The sequence below is a fragment of the Carassius auratus genome, unplaced genomic scaffold (genome assembly GCF_003368295.1).
Source record: "Carassius auratus strain Wakin unplaced genomic scaffold, ASM336829v1 scaf_tig00018563, whole genome shotgun sequence".
NCBI lineage: Eukaryota > Metazoa > Chordata > Actinopteri > Cypriniformes > Cyprinidae > Carassius > Carassius auratus.
The window spans coordinates 16,594-35,739 of NW_020524898.1; the positions used below are offsets into that span (position 1 = coordinate 16,594).

Consider the following 19,146-nt stretch of genomic DNA (forward strand, 5'->3'; position numbering starts at 1 on the left):
TTTCGGTATTATTTAACTTTACCACACACAGTGTGTTGAATTAATTTCTATAACACATTTCCCTGGTCTTATTTAATATCCTTAAAAGAAATCACATTTTTATTACTTATATAGCATAGCATACTTCATAGCAGTCGAATCAAATCAAACAACACACAACCACCCTACATTCATTTCTCACTGAATATACAGTTTTACATAAAAATGTGGTGCATTACGGAAGTTAAATGTGTTGTGAGTGCATGCTGTCTTTAGACACAATCACCTGAATTTCCATAGAACTGTGAAAGACATAACTAACTGGAGTGAATGCCAAATAAATGAGGATAAAGACACAAGGGACAGCGCTGATTTCCAACAGTAAGCCTTCAACCTATCCAAGCACGTACACTAGCAAAGTCACAGCTTCTTGAATACAATGAACAATAAAAATGAAGAAATAGCTGAAAGCTGGCTATCGCATCATCTAGTCAAAATGAAAAGTAGTGCACAATGGCACGTACGAGGCAATGAACAGTACGTGCTGCATTTTTATGGCAGGTTGTAAATCACATCTTGATTCTACTGTAATTCTCCAACCGCACACAATGCATACAGTGACTCATTTTCCAGTGCAGTTGAATACATACATGAAGTGAAAATGCATGCTTTTTCTGTACTGAAATGTACTTCTTTCCACCTGCATTTAATACCTCGAGGATGGTAGATCTGAAAAATACGATATCCAGCTGTCCCACCCTAACAACAGCTGAAGAGTATGAAATAGCATCTGAGAGACTGTGTCACGCTTCCAGACAGAGTTTCTCTGCCATGATTAAATAAGTCACCACCACACAGACGTAACATTGAGTAGACTTATTTATTGATTAAAGAAGGTATTAAAAAAGAAGGTTAGCATCAAAATATAATAGCACAGTGTGAAAGCTTTACAGGTTTGTTGAGGCACAGTCATGATTAAAGATTAAAGGCAACCAGACTTTATGTAGTGTCTCTGCAGTCCGTCAGCTAAAAGTATGACATATCTGTATTATCTGTAAAAAAGAGAACACAAAAATAGCATTTCTGTCGTAAGCATGCGGTTTGCTTTTTCTCATATAAGCGCATCTTTCTGGTTTTAAAATATCTTTTGTGTCCAAGTGTGTCTATGTATCTGATAGCAGGGTTAAGATACCTGCTATTAACATCCATATGTCCATGTATTTTTCAAAATAATTAGAATAAAATTGAATGAATAAAAAAAAACGACAATATTACAGTGAGCTAAAACTGAAACTAAAACCATAAAAAGCATTTATAAAAAAAAAAAAAATGGGAAAAAATGAAAAATTTGAATTGTATGTTCCAAAATAACTAAAACTGAAATAAAAAGCAACAAAACTATATAAACATACATATCTTTTTAATTTTATTTTAACCAATATACATTTAATTTATTTACATTGTTTCACAATAATAATATAATAATAATAATAAATATTTTCATATTACATCAAATTAAAGAATACAAATATAAAAAAAATAACATTTTTAATTTATTAGAATGCATACAATTTAAAATCGATTCAGATTATGTGAAGTGTAATATATTATGGCTTCTGCTTTTTGATCTGACTGGCATTTTCTTTAAAAGTTGCATCTATCAATTGAAGTTTCAAAAAAGAGATTTCAAATGTGTATGCATTATCTGCCACAATAAAAAAACGCAACTGGATCTTTTAACTGAAAAGTAAGCCTTTTTTTAACACTGCTGCTATATTGAGTGTTGCGATTCCTCCCATTGGTTTTTCTATGAATGGATTGTCCCACTATACGGTCTCTGATGTGGTCCACTAGTGAACAGATCACCCAAGACGGATGTTAATAGCAGATATAAAAGGGGGCTGTAAATCTCAGCTCATTGCTAAAAAGCCACAGTCTGTATCTGACATTACAGTCTTGTAATTTCTAAATGACTATGTGTTCCTGTTAAATATACTATCAATCTATACTGTAACTATACAGCCAGAGGAAGTTTTATTACCCGTGTCCAACGGCATTAACACTGCATCACCTCTATAGAGGACCAGACTCATTAAATCCATGGCATATAGTTGAAATTATGCCACTGGATGATAACCCTGCTCTGATTCAGACGGTGACAAATTGGGTTTTGTGCTTCAATACTCATTTCGAGTCTATTAATAGTGATTCAAATAGTTAACGGTAATTTATTACAGCCTCAGCGCCTAGCGAATGTGTACATGATATTACTAATCTGATTTATCCATGCCAATTCACGCTTTTATGCTTTTAATTAAAGTGTGGTGTTGGAGAGCAAACAGCCAGAGGGTGAGCACCACGGCTCAGGAAGCGCTGAAATGAAGACTAGTCCAAAAGAAACACAGTGTGATAGGAGGAGCTTACCGTCGGGCTCCGAGTCGCTGTCTGCCAGGGCAGGAATGCGCACCAGGATCTGTCGGTGGTCTCTCTGGACCACCAGTTGCAGCCTGCCCCGCGATTTCTCAATCAGCTTACCGGCGTCACTCAGAGAGAGGTTCTCAGTCACCGTCCCGTTGATCTGAGACAGACACAGATTCATATCATTATTGGTTTACGTCTGATGATGAGTTGTGTGAATGGTTGATGGATATATACACACAGATAAACCGTTATTTTTCTGTGATTAGAACTAAAAATATTGTAATTGATTACTTCCCCAGGACTGTATTTGCTAATATTATTAATTTGATTAGTAGATTACTATATTAAAATATAATATTTAGATCCAAATATGTCCATGTACTTTTCAAAACTATTTGAATCAAATACATAAATATATTTAGAGGAAAGGAAAAAAAAAAATCAGGGTTATTCTAGTTAACTTAAACCATAAAACGGTAAAAAAAAAATAAAAAAAAAAAAAAATAATAATAATAATAATAATAATAATAATAATAATAATAATAATATATATATATATATATATATATATATATATATATATATATATATATTCAATATTAAATACAATAAACTTTAACTGAAATAAGTTATATATATAAAAAAAACAGTTCTCAACATTTCTCAAAAAAAAAAAATATTAAAATATATTTGGTAATTACACATTTATATTTTATTACTTTTATTCACCTTTTTACATAGAAAAACGTATTGCAAAATAATGTTTATGTCATTAACTCTCTTTAAACTGTGAAATCATGAATATACAGGGCTTTTTTTTATACATCTTTGTTTATTATATGCCATTATATTTATAAATATTTAGAAATTTTTTTTAGCAGTTAATTTTTTTTATACTTTCTAGTTTTAGTAATTTAGAACTTCAACTTTAGTCATCAAGGCAAGATTTCTTATATTTATTTATTTTTAAGTCTTTTACTCTTTGATTATTAAATCAATATATATAACATTTACATATATTTTCTGTTATTTACATGTATAAATAACATTTACAATTTTATTTTTTCTAGACTTTTATATATATATATATAGTTTATTTTTTTCCAGCTATATTTCATTTAACAAAAATGAGTCTTAATAGTGCACTAGGTATTGTCATCAGCCACATCAGTGAATTAGCAAAATATGTATTGAACACAGAAAGCCACAGTGATTTTATGACAATGATTTAATGCATGAACATTAACAGTTATTGTGTGAACTTGAAGGGTCTGATAGGTACCTTAAGAATGATGTCGCCCTCCTGGAGATTTCCGTCTCTGGCAGCCAATCCAGTGCTGGTCATCTCTTTGATGAAGATCTGGCTGCCCAGCCGGAGGCCGTACTCTACAGCAAATCAGAATGAAACTTACATGAACCTAACAACCATGATGACCTTGACCTTTTTAAGTACACAGCCATCCCTCCAGCTGTTAGTTTAGTGGCGGCTGAATGGGTCAAACACCACAAACAATTCAAATGGAAACTGAAAATGTGGAGTATTGATCTGACTTCTGTAAAGCGGTCATATCAAGTCATAATCACACTTTTGAGACAAAAATGATAGATGTTCACAGTATGGGAGTATGCTGTAATTTTAAACAAAAACTCCTAGCCATGCTTTGCATATTCTTCTAAGAGATGGCAACATTTGAAACAAATGGTTTACAATTAATTTTTTGGTCCCTGCTGTTTTCAGTTTGATCTTAACTGTTATGCAGAATATTTTAGAACCGACTCTTTAGTAAACCAGTCAGAATATAATGAAGCTTCCGAAAGAGGCTGTTATTGAAGGATGGGCTATCACTAATTATACCTTATTATACTAATAGGACCTTAAAAAGTAGCAGACCTTTACTAAAGACTATATTTAAAAGAATATGTAAGAATTATTTATTTATTTTTTGAAAGAAGCTGCATTTATTTGATAAAGAAATGTGGAATATAGTGAAATAGTATTACAATTTAAAATATATATTTTTTCGATTTCATTATATTTCAAAAGGTAATTTATTCCTTTGACATCAAAGCTGGTGTCAACAGCCATTATTTCAGTGTCACATGATCCTTCAGAAATCATTCCAATTTGCTGATCAAAAAACATTTTTTATTATTATCCAAGTTGAAAACAGTAGTGCTGCTTTAAATGTTTGTGGAAACAGAGATACATTTTTTTTTTAGGATTCTGTGATGAATACAAAGTGCAAAAGTTCAACATTTATTTGAAATAAATATTTTTGTAACATTATAAATGTCAGTTTTGATCAATTTAATGCATCCTCGCTGAATACTGTCAAAGTATTAATTCAATAAAAAAATTACGAACCCTAAACTTTGGAACGTTTGTGTGTATTCATTAATGTTTTTATAGTGAAATGCTGCCATTTTGCACTTTTAATTAGATTAATCACTCATCGCTAAATGTTATTTCTAAAAAATAAATATATAAAAAATACATTCAACTGCTTGCTGAGAAATTGTTCACAAACAACTGTCTAAAAGCTCATTTGCATGAGAAAATATGAACTTGCAGCAAATTTATGCCAATGTTTGTCATAAACATTGATCCAACTTCAAGTCTTTCCTGTAATAACACCCATAAATTATAAACTTATTATTGGGAGTGAGCTATTTACATTTGGCTGTCAAGAAATCTAATTTATATGGATAAGGCAATAAGATTCCCATCAAAATAATAATTAAATTAAATTAAGTCAAAGGTTCTGGAAAGAGTGCAAGATAACTTGGACCTCAGTGGAAAGAAAAGAGTAATAAAACAAATTAACAATATGACCCTTCTAAACTGTTTTAATAATTTTTTAAATCACTAATACATATTTAATATATGCTACTAGTAACAAGGTAATCCTGCAACTCTCACCTTCATTGGGCCTGTTTTTCACCAGCATGACATTGATGGGCGGCTCCAGGGGTTCATAGTTGAACCGGTCTCTTCCTCTGTCTTTCTCTCTGCTGGGTGACGGGGAGTGATCCTGCAGCCGGTCCCTGCTGTGACTCCTGATCATCTTGTCATCTGAACGAGTGTCATACCTCCGCGTGTCGTAGCCCTGGTCCCTCCCGTAGCTTCCAGCAGGGCTTCCACCTCCGCCGCGGCCTCTACTGTGCTGCCGGTGATAGTGAGGCTCCGGGCTGGATCCGCGCTCCAGCGTCCTGCCCCGGCTGCCGTCCCTGCGGTAGCCGCTGTCAGAGCTGGGCGACCTCTCCGCGCTCCTGCCTCTGCTCCATTCCCGCTTGTAATCCGGCTCCAGGTAGTCTATCCGGCTCTTTTCGAGACTGCGGTCACGCTCTCTGTCACGGGGGTAGCCCAGGCCACCGTTTCCCCGAGGGTAATCAGAGTCTGGGTCAGTGTGAACGCTGCGGTTGTCCTCGGGATAATAGCTGGATAAGTTGTAATCGCGGCTATCCCCGCTCGGGGACGGCGGGTGCTTGAGGACAGCCACCTTGCGAGGCCTTTTTACAGTCTATGAGGAGCAATGAGTACAATTAGTCTTTATACATTCAGCCCACTGTTATCAAAAGGACCATATCTAAAAGTAGACATTTAACATAAATATACTATATAATCAGGGGTGCACATAATTTTTTCAGCCTGGTTCTCATAAGAGAACCTGGAGATTTGTTTTGGTCCTCACACTGCATATAGCGCGACCCATTAAATAAACTATAAATAATGAACTAATAAAAGTTATAATGTTAATGCACTTAACTTATTTCGTTTTTTTTTAAATAAAATAATAGTAAATAAACAAAATAACAGTGTGTGATGATATTATTAAAAATAAAAGGCAGTCCTAGTATTAAATACAAATACATTTATTTTATAGTAAATAAAAAAAATAAAATGCTAATATTTATCACTACTTTCTTTGTTTGCCTCTTTAAGAAGAATTGCTTTATGTATTCCCCAATTTTAAGTCGCTTTGGATAAAAGCGTCTAAAAATAAATAAATAAAAGCGTTTTCATCATATTCACACTTAAAATCAGCAGGCTTTTATTTTGGCGGGTTGCCGGCAAGTAAGTATACGCGCTTCCGGGTTTAGCGCTGCTGCTGATTAAAGAGCGTCAGTGGATGAATGTCACAGGTTTGCATTTTGCTTTGAAAACGCCATTGCATTGCCTAGATGTATGCTTTCAGGTTGAAAATAAAACTTATATAGTACAGCTTGTGATCTAAAATGGTAATTGTGTATTAACAGCTGTCAACCATGTCGGTACGCAAATGCGCTGTCAGAACATTTATACAACGCATTTTTTGCGGACCACTTATGTGCACCGCTGTATATAATAGTTATATAATAATATACTAGTAATAGTTTGTATATTTTTCAGTTTAGTGAAAATGTTAAGTTTTAGTGAATTTCAGTGAGTTTGTCAATTTATTAGTTTTTGTTTTTTTTTCAGTTTTTCCAAGTAATTTTCAGTAAGTTTCTAATCTAATATGTATATTTTTTCAGCTTTATTTCAATTACCACAAATATTCATATTGATTTACTTGAAACTAAACTATTTGACATAAACGTATGGTTAGAAATAGGCTTAAAAAATGTCCTTAAAGTTAAAAAATTACCCTAAGAAAATCAATTCCAGGAGGCAAATACTGGCCCTTAATTAAGATATCTGACACTGCTAACCTATACTGATATCCAAAGTAAACAAACTTATTCTAGAAGGCCTCTCGTAAAAGTCAACTTGAAAGATGCTTACTATTTTGGCCACTTTCCCACATTTCCGAAGTGACTGCACAGCAAATGAATGAGGCACATTTTCCATGGCGATGGTGTTGACCTGTATTACGCGGTCATTCTCACTGTCCACAACAAAACAAAACACATATTAAGTCTACAACAAAACAGAAACAATCCATGCTATATTATTATGCTGAAACACTTGGCATTTGCAATGCATTTCACCTCCATAATCTAGTATATGATGCATTTCTGAAAATGTATATTCAGTGGGAAATAATGTAGGTCTGTTCTTAACTGAATCAGCCAGTATTACACGTAAAAGTAAAAAGTAGTTCTGCAGGGATAAAATATTTTTGCAGACTAAAACCAGCTGTTTTATATGTTAGGTTATAGCCTACAAGTAGCTTTTTAATTCTGATAATTGCATTTAGGCTTCAAAATTCATAAAAAGTTAAAGATTCATTAACAATGCAAACTTCAGGGTTGCCCTACAAAAATATGCCATGATTGCAATGCTCTATTATTATATAATATAATTTCACCAAGCCTTGATTACTTCACAACAACATGCACTAATAAAACATGCACAATACCACCAAAGACATTTATTAGGACAGTAAGCATGATATTATTTGATTTCATGTAATTTTGAAGAGTTCTATTTGAAAACCCTACACTTATCAACTTGCCTAAGTTGGTGTAAAACAATGGTTTACCAATACGCTAAACACGCATGCATTAGTACGGTGAGTGAAGCGTACAAGAGCAGTCCATCGGCCGGTCCTCCTGGCAGCACATCTGACACAATGATGGACGTCTCTCCGGTCTCCACGTTTGGATTGTCCCGGCCCCCAGACACAGCAATCCCAAAGCCCATCTTAGAGTCCTGTGAGAGAAAGAAAGAGAATCGCTTTCAGTGTGAAAACCCCACTAACGCATTTCCTCAGTCATATATCACAGCCAGCCTGCCCAGAGCAGGAGTGTTTAATATCGCTTCACAGAAACGTGCAAATAGCCGGCGGTGTTACACAATCACGTTTGTGCGCTTATGATGAATCTTTCATACACTGTGGCTGCGTGCCGCCACAGTGCGGTTTTGCAGAAAGCCACTGCATGCCAAAGCTAATGGAGACATAGTTCCACCTCATTGCTTGGCCAAATAACAACCTGCTGTACCTGCCTCAGAGGAACGCTGAATAAATAGAGTCTAATGAGTGGGTGCAGTGGGCTTGATGCAATCTGCTCCAAATATATTCAGGCTCAATTAAAGCCAGAGATAAAACCTGACAGAACGGAGTAAAACTGAGATTTCAGAGTGTTATAGTGTTGGAGGGATTCATCTAGAGATACACAAGTCAACCGGCTACTCAAATCACAACAATTTTTGCAGGGTATTTTTTGGGTGATATGTGCTCTGGGAGTGCACAAATGCAAAAAAATAATAATTGGAATCACTGGCCAAAAAATTACATCTGTATGGAAATATTACAAAGTCTGTAAACAGGGCGTTAAGTTCACAAACTGTTGCAAATTGTGCAGGAACTACGATGTTTGGCATGACAATTCTGAACTGAAAATTCATGAACGGTGCTGAACAGACTGCCAGTGACTCTAAAGGTGGGCGGTAACCATATCATGGTTTGAGTAAGTGAATATGGATCATGATATGCCACATAAACGTCTAAGTACCCTTTTTCCTCCAAACTTTCCCAAGCTTATATCTTTGCTTTTATGTTGCAGTGATAAATGAGTCTATTCTTATCTGAACTCAGCAATCTGACATTCCAAAGTGCTGAGATGTTTTTCCAGGGTGAGTGTGATGTGGAGATGGTGGTGATAGCGTCAGTGTGTTTGGATAGTGTGTGTGTGAACCCGTGCGATCTGTCATGTGCGAGATAAAAGATGCACATCCTGTTGTGCTTGATGTTGGAGGAAGAAAGAATAGGAGGAAAGAAGGAGAAGATGGGAAGAGAGGGAGGAGGGGTAACTTCTGATGGGCTGAAGCACTTCTACAAAAGGAAACACAAGCATGAGTTTTTGGTAAAATGACAACCATAGCGGTGTCTAGGGGTATCAGAATCAGAATCAGAATGAGCTTTATGGCCAGGTATGTTTACACATACGAGGAATTTGTTTTCGTGACAGAAGCTCCGCAGTACAACAGAATGACAGCGACAGAACATAAAACACATAATAAAAGAATAAATTATGAGATATGAGATATTGACAAAAAAAAAAAGATATAATCTCGATATTTTCTGGAATTGTATCAATAACGATAATTTGACGATATTTTGCTGAGTGTGTTATCAGGCTGACATCTTAAGGACTACTGTGGAAAGATGACTCCTAATGTCTCTGATATTGTTTATATTCTGTGTGGTGGTCAGTTCACAGCAGTGATAGAAAGTAGCTAATCTTTTTCAATGAGTCTAAATAGATTTTTACCTTGTATGGGCATTTTTACCTTCATAAAGCAATTTTTTTTCTAAAAGTGTGGATCATCTTTTGAGTCAAATTCTTACATTTAATCAGTCGGTTAGAATAAGACTTTTGGGCTTTTACCAGGCAAATTAAATCAGTATCTATGGCATTATTTTACTGACAAATGTCGAGAGCGCTTTATTGTAGCGTGAAAGCACATTAATACAATGTGTGAGCGCGAATCTCTCCACTCATGCATGGATTTCCTTTGCTCTCGCACAAAACCAGATGCATGAGCTCAGATATACGCTGCTCTCGCCTGGAGAGAGTGCGCACACTTAAAACGTGTCTCTCCTCTCGCTCAGACTGTGTCCTGTGCACTCTCAGATCTTTAAAAGCTAATATTAAGTGGATTTTCATGAAAAAAAAATCAGAAGTGAAAAAACACTGGATTAAAAAAAAACATTCCTATAAATGTCCAAACAGAGATGCTATTAGAGCATTTATTATTATATCTTGCTTCATTTACATCTATTTTTACATTTGATGTTGATTTGAGGAGTTGTAACTTATTGCAATCATACGAACTGAGAATTTTTTGCAATCATTTTAAATTCAGTTGAGGTATCTATCTGACATATTATGACATAATAACATTGATGTTTTATTTATTAAATCATTACGGCCACTGGCTATAATATTTATTATTATTTTTAGATAAATTGCTCAGAGACCGACCACTTTTTTTATATTATATCAATTAAATAACATTAATTAGGGGTATGCGCTATTGAAAAAAAAAAATCTCTTGAACATTTTCTGGGATTTTATCGATAAAGATAATTAGATAATATTTTGCTATAGAGTGTATTATTGTGCTGATATATTATCTCTAATTGTGTGAACAGCTGACTCCTGATTTTTTTAAATATTCTTCTTCTTCTGTGTGGTAAGTTCACAGCAGTAATAGAAATTTATAATTTTCAACTAGTTTTATAGCCGTTTTTACCTTTAAGCCATTTTTTCTAAAAGTGTTTACCAAATTCTTACATTTGGGCTTTTACCAAGCAAATGAAATCAGGATCAACAAAATTGATCTTTGCAAAGCAGAGGAAACACAGAAGCAGCATTAGAAGAGTCATTTAGATGCATTTACACACTGTTTAATGCAGCTTTGAGGTACATGGAAAACTTTAACTTTTAATACATAAATAATGTTTTGATATTTTAAACCTAAATCATTGAAAACTGACGTCTGAAATTATTTTAAAAATGAAAAATAATGATAAAGATTAGGGCTGTGCGATTAATCGAAATCGAAATAAAATAGCAATTTGAGTGTGCACGATTTCTAAATTGCTTTATAGCACGATTTTCCGCAGCCCCGAGCTCCCACAGTATGTTATCTGAACCAATCAGGATGCAGCGCACCTAAGTAGAGCACGAGAACAGAGCAGACTGGGCATATGCCTAACTCCAGGTTCACATACTCTGTCTGTGATGTGTAGCCTTTTTTCTGGACTTTCACACTGCATGCGGTAAAAGATGAGAACAGAAAGGGTTATAAATAGAAAGGTGCGAAAAGATTTATTAGCACTGAGAGAGTTGTGAGTGCACAGGACACAGGTTGAGCGAGAGGAGACACGTTGTAAGGCAGCGTGTATATGAGCCTTTATACAGTCAATGATCTGAGTATGCGCATCTGGTTTTGTTAACAAAGCAAAGGAAATCTGTGTGCGAGCGGATAGATTTGCGCCCTTGCATTATTTTAATGTGCTTTCGCCTTACAATAACGTGCTCTCATTGCTGCTTCTGAACCGCGTACACATAACTTACTGTATACGCACTGCAGACTCAGTACGTGTAACCCTTGGGCAATAAATATATTGGGCAAAACATATAACACCTGAGGCACCGCTACAGTGAGCTTTATGACAGATGCATGGCAAAAAAAAAAAAACTACCCTGAACACGGGTTTTATTTTATTTTTTTATAAAAAAAATTGTTTGTTTGACATCTTTACTTGGTGATTATTTTGACTTAAGTCTGTTCTAGAGACATGTTATAAATTTTTGATAAAGCTCTAATTGGTTTTGCTATGATTCTGTTTGGAATTATTTTTGTATCAGCAAATATTGTATCGATGGGTATGAGAATCGATATCATATCGTATCGTGATGAAGCATCCAATTTACAACCCTACTATAATGAAACAGATAATTTTTATTTCAAATAAGTTCTTTTGAACTTTCTTTTCATTAAAGAATCCTGGAAAAAATGGTGCCATATAGCGCTTATATATAATATACAGTACAATAAATCAGTACAACTTATGTAGCAAATCAGCATATTAGAATGGTTCTGCTGGATCAATGATGCTGAAAACTCTTGCATCACATAATCTTAAAGATTATATTCTCCTAGCTCCAGCACATCAGTGACGGTGAGTTTCAGATGTTGTGTGTTAGAGAGGCTGGTAGAGTGTTTAGCCTGGGTACCGCAGGAGGTTCTAGTCTGTTTGTTAAGAGGGCCATCCATCTGTGCAGCGTGTGTTCAGTGGCCCCTTTGGCAAACAAGCATGAAACTTCTGGTTCACAGCCCTGCTGCTCTTCTACAACACATTTCTAAACATGTAACTCTTAAACCTGTATTAAGTTAGTTATTTGATATAAAAGAGTTTCACACCCGCTGAAGAGTCACAGTGTACTGCTCCCAAACGGTCTCCTCCATTCCTGAGCCCTGTGTGGAAAAGAGAAAGAAACCATCATTAATCACCAGTCAGGCATCTCTAATGTCAGTATGATGTGTGATATGATGTGGAGTTGAGTGGCTCGCACACAAATTGGTCCTAAATGAAGTGTCCTGAACTAATTATTTCATAACATTAAAGGAATATTTCTGGTCGAGTACAACTTGAACGAGACAGAATCTGTGGCAATTACATTGGACACACATAATAAGTAGGTTCTCCTCCTAGAATAATAAACCCAACTTCAATATATAATTTTCTCTTATTCTACAGAATACCACAGATTCTATCTATACACTTTAAAGGTAAAGTGTGTCATTTTTTAAGGTTAAAATACTGTCTTATATACCAGTTTGGGTATAAAGGAATGGGAAATATGTTCGGGAAACTATACTGTCAAAGTGACTGACAGGGCAAGCCATTACGCTTATGCATCAGCTTGAAGCTTAAAATAAAGATTTATCATGTTTTGGGCAGCCTGGATCACATACTTTTCCTGCATGAGCTCATTCTGTTTCCTCCACAATTTTTAGATGCATTTTTGTCCATAGAAATGCGTTACTCAGTGATGTAAAGTAATGCGACTGGCTGAAGTTGGACGTGCACTGTGGGCAGACCTGACTAATCGATAATAATGGATTTTATCAATTAGTTGTTGCAGCCCTAAAAAAATATATCCAACCCCAAATTTTGAACAACAGTATAATTCAGATTTAGATCATGCCATCTCATTTTACACACTTCACCGTAAAGTTGTAAATAACCAGGTATAGTCCTTAAAATGAGATAATGAATATGAAAATAAGTCAATATATGAAGACCCTCCCCCTCCCCAGCTATATGGTATCATCCAGAAATACCTGTGAACGCCTCATTATTTGGTACGACTCATTATTACGTCACTGCATCAAACTGAGGGTCTACCACATATGGCAGAAGGGTGTGTATGAAGGATGGGCCTGTCATTTCCACAGCTCACAAGGGCGAAAGCACCATTTTTTATTTTTAAGAATAATTAAGACATATGAGGACTGAATCCATGTCCACTCTGTGCAAGCGAATGTCCTTAAACATGACAACAGGGTCTGTATATCCCTCTTTAGGACACATAGAAACAACCAGCCCGACAAACTCACACACACACCGCTCAAGGGTGTGTTTGTTCCAAAGAACGGACAGACATACCCATTAATATTGATGATTAACTGGAAACAGGCACAGTACAACCCAACCTCAACTAAACCATGACGACACAAGGTTAAACCACGGTGACTTTGTCAACATGTCCAGTTAAGAATAGAAGTCTTTAATTAAACCTTATTCTACTCTCATTAAACGTTTCTCCCTACCATGTCAACTCAAACTTGTCTATACAGCACTTTTCACAAAATACACATCATTCGAAAGCAGCTTCACAGACAAATAATGAAGTTACTATTTTATTTTCATTCCTTACATATACTTTTCTTTCATTTTCTGCACTTCCCGTTAGCTTTTCTTCACAGACACACACTTCCCCTCATCCCTGTTGGTGTGCAACTCTAATTGGAGGATTCTGCCTGCAGACTCCGACTACTAGAGAAGCGTACAATTAGTGTGGACATGTGCATTTGTTTGGCTCTCCACAAGCGCTCGGATAGTGCGCTATGCAGCAAATAAAACTAATCCACAGAGAAAGTGAATAAAGGGCCGGATGCTAATAAGCTAAGACAGCTCTCCTCCTCTCCTCCTGTGGCTAGCTAGTGGAGATATTGTTCATAAGAATGTGATGAGAAAGACTGATAGCGAGAGAGCTAAAGATGCTGCATCATCTGAAGGCAGCTCAGGCTGCTTCTATAAAGAACTCGCCTCCTTGCTCAGGAAAAATGATGGGAAGTTTCATAGCTAAATGGAAAATTACAAAGCTGCTCGCTTCATAAATCAAAGAACGCCACAGGAATGTCCCTGAGGGCTTTTCAAATATTAAAACGGACAACAATTATGAAAAATTGATCTTAATCTAGTTTGCCTGATCAATTTAATAAACAAAAATGCATTTATGAGCATACAGCATACCCTCATATTGTTCCAAACCAGGATGACTATCAGGTTTGATGTCAATGAAAATCATGAAATATTGGATGATCGTTACAGACGTCAAAACCAATCTGAACTCGCATGACAGGATTAAAGAGCTATGAATGTGGCAAAGGGTTTCAGGAAACAAAACTTTGCATTTCAGTTTTATATCTCACTATTGCATGGCTTCAGAGGAGTTATTTAGAGGAATTTTATCAATTAATGGTTTTTATGACATTTATAAAGTCATTGTTTAAGCTGAAGCAGGCCCATCGCTATAGACAGCTGCAGGGATGAAGTAGGCCAAAACCATAAATGAGAGCATTTTTAGCACTTGTTGGTCTATCATAAAAATACAACAACAAAAAAAGGTTTTGTTTAAATGCCTGAAAATAATGTCTGTGGTGAACAAGTTCAAGATATTTTCATGATTTATTCTACAAAATAAAATCAGTAATTCCCCCTTGAGATTTTTAAAAGCATTTACTTGTCTTGATAAAAGGCGGTTGCTATCAAGTGGCTAAATGGGAATACAGCGTGTGTGACATTAACTGTCTTTTCCATTAAACTCATTTCCGCTTCCACAGCTCCAATGTCTTTATAATCATACTCTTGCAAATTATACTTCAAACTTTAAGGGAAAATGTTTTCTTTAATAAATGCTTAAAGAGATTTCAGAAGCGTATTGATGGTGATGTTGAAGTCACGCAACCACGGGAGCCGTTCGTTTATATTCTATTTTTAGCTTTTAACTTTTAGCTTTTATGGCAATTGTATTCAGTTGACTTCAAAATTCATAAAAGTTCATTTAGGAAGATTATCTTGATGAACAAAACATAAGAATCATACATATTTGTTGGTTGCAGAGCTATTTTCTGCAATAAACCCAATAGGATTTTTCTTTTGGCTCTTGGATTTTGTCATGCAAACCAGGGTGATGCAAACTTGGGTTGGCCTACAAAATATATCACTGCAATGGCCTATTGCATCAAAAAAGCACCAACAATACTCTGCAAAACATTTCCATTTATACAAACTCATCTGAATTGATATAGTTTTTTTCCTTATTATACTGAAACTCCTAATGCACATGCTCCAGATGTGTTACGCCTTGGTTATCATGTGGGTGAGACAGGTTCAATTCTGATCATTTTACACATGAAGTACACACTGGGGCTGTGTGTATAAAAAAAAAAAAAAAACTTTCTAATAATGCAAATCTAGACCCAAAAAAAAAAAAACGATATATACACAATCCTATGCTTAAAATGTCTCTGAATCATCCCTTGTGAGAAGTAACCTAAAAATCCCTCCATTTCTTTCTCCAGTCTTATTTATTAAACTCCTCACAACAAGGTCAAGACTGTCATCTCTCCAGGACAGGACCCTGTGAGCAGCCTGAGAGGAGGACCCTGCTGGTCCCAATACGCTGATGTTTCCTGTTGACAGGCCCATCACACCACACAGACCGTGAGAGCAGGGCCGCCGGGACAGCATGTAAACTCAACCTGCAGACCGCAGCACGTCACCTTAACATGTCTGAACAGCCGTTCCACACAGCAGATACAACAGGTTTGACATGTGACGCGCACAAACACACACACACACTACACCCACTAGAGCAGTAAATCGCCCGCCACACTTGTCAACAGAACACCTGAGCAAAAACAAAAGCATAACTGTATAGTAAAAATCCACCTCTATATGATAGAGAAGTCCTGGTTGATATTTATTAGCGGTCAACCACTATGTTTTTTTTTTTTTTTATCTAATCTATAAAACAGGGTGGTCAATTATGATGACAAAAATGTATGACAAATGCAACGTTTACAAAATTGTAAAATCAAACGTAGTTATTTTACACAAAAATCGCTGTTAAAATATTTACATTTTATTTGACAATGCTATAAATTGCTATTAACTAGCCAATTCAAATCACTTAATTAGGGATAGTTCGCCCAAAAAATGAAAATTCTATCATTAATTACTTGCCCTCATGTCGTTCCAAACCCCTAAGGCCTTTTTCCATCTTTAGAAGACAAATGAAGATATTTTTAATGAAATCCAAGACTTTTGACACCCAAAAAGTATTTTTTTGTAGCTTCATAAAATGATGTTGGAACCATGATGTCACACGGACTATTTGATGTCCTTACTACCTTTCTGTGTCTTGAACGTGGTAGTTCCCTTGCTGTCTATGCAGGGTCAGAAAATTTCGGCAGAAATATTTTAATTTGTGTTCCGAAGATGAACAAAGGTTTTATAGGTTTGGAATGACATGAGGGTTAGTAATTAATGACAGAATTATAAGTTTTGGATGAACCATGCCTTTAAAATGTAGCATTATAAACAGATTAAAATCCATTTAAAAATAACGAAGGCATGTTTTCTAAACTAAATGAACAAGAAATATTAAATGTACTTATTTTAATTTATACAAACCAACACAACAATGCCTAGTTATAAACAGCGATGTTTACCTGTATATTGTATTCAAATATTTCAATATATGAAAAAAACACTTTAAGTTATGCGCAAATGAATCATTAAAAGTTTTGATTCAAACAGTCCGGTCAGATTCACAGTCACCTTAACTCTATGGCCAATTTTGCAACTTAAATATAAGCGTTTAAGAACAGAGAGCTGAAACATCTGTCCTAACACTCGCCTATATGCAAGTTGTGAAACATTTAGTGAAATTTATTTCATACATATGATAATATACTCATCGCCCAGCCCAAATGCACACACACACACACACACATCAATCCACAAACACTCTAAAAATACTCCTCACACCTGAGGGATACACAGAGCCCCAAACACCTGCTCCCCTCTGCCTCTCACGTTAATGACCGAAGCAGAAAACCCAGACAGAGAAAGAGTTTAAACAGCACGGCAGATGGATCAACAGAGACAGCACAGCCGCTGCCAGCAAAAGCTACGCTATGCGACAGGAGCCAGTGAAGTCCACACGCACACACCTGCACCTGCATTCCCGGCTCTCGCACGCCAACTAGGATGCCTCATTCAAACCTTAAATCTGCAGTTTACGTTCCACTCGTTATCATTAGTTTGCAAAGTTTCCGTTTCAACAAGCAACATCAGACGGATACAACACAAAAACCACAACTTTCCCCAAGCACAAACGATTCACAAACCCAAAACGCTTCGCTGACATACAACACGACACGTCATGAAACTTTGCACACAATCACAAAACACGCCCACTAACGCCATACAAACCAACTCCGTACGAATCAAGCCTACTGCGGGATCTAGGAAAGAGGGGTAGAAACACGACAATCTTCTCTATAAGGTGGCAGCTGACGGAAGGGTTTATCCCTGGAGGATCAAGCCTCCGCGAGCGCCTTTTTTTCCATCCCCACCAGCAGTCTGAGCAGGCATGACGCATGCCTGGGTGAGAAGAGGATGATGAAGCTGTTCCTTAGCTCCTCGGTCTCCCCCCGCACCTCGATTCGCGCCCCTCCGCGCCGCCTCCATCTCTGGGCTCTCTGCAGGCGCACGCAACAACCAAAGGGAAGCCAGTTCACACTCATCTCTCCCCATGGCCACCCGACCTCCAATCTAATTAAGCTCTGAGGCGGAGAAGATTAGGCACCCCGGAGAGAGAGGGCGAGGGAGAGCGAGAGAGAGAGAGGGACTATAAATAAGACTCACGGAGCCACGGCGAGTCCTGAACGACTGCACAGCGCGTGCCCACTTTCGGCACAGCACCGTTTTCATGTCTGCGTTCTCTCTCTCTCTTTCGTTCTCTCGCTGTGATTCTGCCGGCTCCTCTTCTGATGTAATCCTAATACACAACTGGCCTACATTAACACACACGCACAGATCAATACCTACATATTTATGTGTACTGACGGAGTGCATACAACATTAGCCAATGCACACATACACACACTCCCAAGAAATCCCAAGAGACTGCAGCGATCCGCAGGACATCGGTGTTCACGTTAATATTTCAACATAGCGCACTGCTGAGGAAGCTTTACAACGTTTTTAAAAAAGCTTTAGGAGGGAGGCTCCCACTTTGATATGTATTTGTAGCATATGCAAGTCTTTTAGTGTTATGTATTTATCAGTGATGCATTTTTCTTACTGAAATCGAAGTCTTAATTTACTGAAACTGAAAATAATTGTTTTTACAATCATGTTTCAATTCACACAAACAGAGTGGTGTTAACAAAAACTTGTTTTTATGACAGATTTATTCAAACATGCATTAAATCATGAAGACAACATTTAAGTAAAAATATAAATGTAATAAAATATAGTGCATATATTTTAGCAAAATAATCTTCCTCTTCAAATACGTTAAAATAGCTTATTGTAGCAACTAATACACATTACAAAACTATTTAAAATAGTCAAGACATGTTTTCTAAATAGAACATATCTGAAAGTCAGAATTTGTTTCATATCAAAAGCAACAAAGCCTTTCGCAATTATTGGATGTCAGGTTAAGACACAAATAATGTTTAGTTTAAGCATCACCTGAAAACAGCAAAGACTAAAGCCCAATGTATACTTTGTATTTTACACATAAGCAAGGGTCCACACACAGTGTGTGACACAAATTATGCCACCAGAATAGTGTGTGCAGGACACACATGCACTTTGACTTGGTTTTGCACTAATCAGTTGTTCCACAAGGTGGCAGCACTGGCCGCTGTTTCACAGTAGAAAACAAAACTAAAAAGACAGAACAGCAACTGCTACAAAATAATGGAGACTGCAAAAATAA

General features: G+C 36.4%; 1 protein-coding gene across 1 annotated transcript in view; it reads right to left on the reverse strand.

Moving 5' to 3' along the window:
- The window catches only part of LOC113076073 (tight junction protein ZO-2-like), a gene marked incomplete at its 3' end in the record, with an annotated part of 34,669 nt that extends 16,587 nt beyond the window's left edge, over positions 1 to 18,082 (reverse strand). The window contains 7 exon segments of the mRNA XM_026248741.1: positions 2,404 to 2,557; positions 3,683 to 3,786; positions 5,321 to 5,921; positions 7,166 to 7,268; positions 7,911 to 8,035; positions 12,260 to 12,313; positions 18,063 to 18,082. Of these exon segments, the coding sequence (XP_026104526.1) occupies positions 2,404 to 2,557; positions 3,683 to 3,786; positions 5,321 to 5,921; positions 7,166 to 7,268; positions 7,911 to 8,035; positions 12,260 to 12,304 (1,132 nt within the window).
- Positions 18,083 to 19,146: the final 1,064 nt, after the last annotated feature.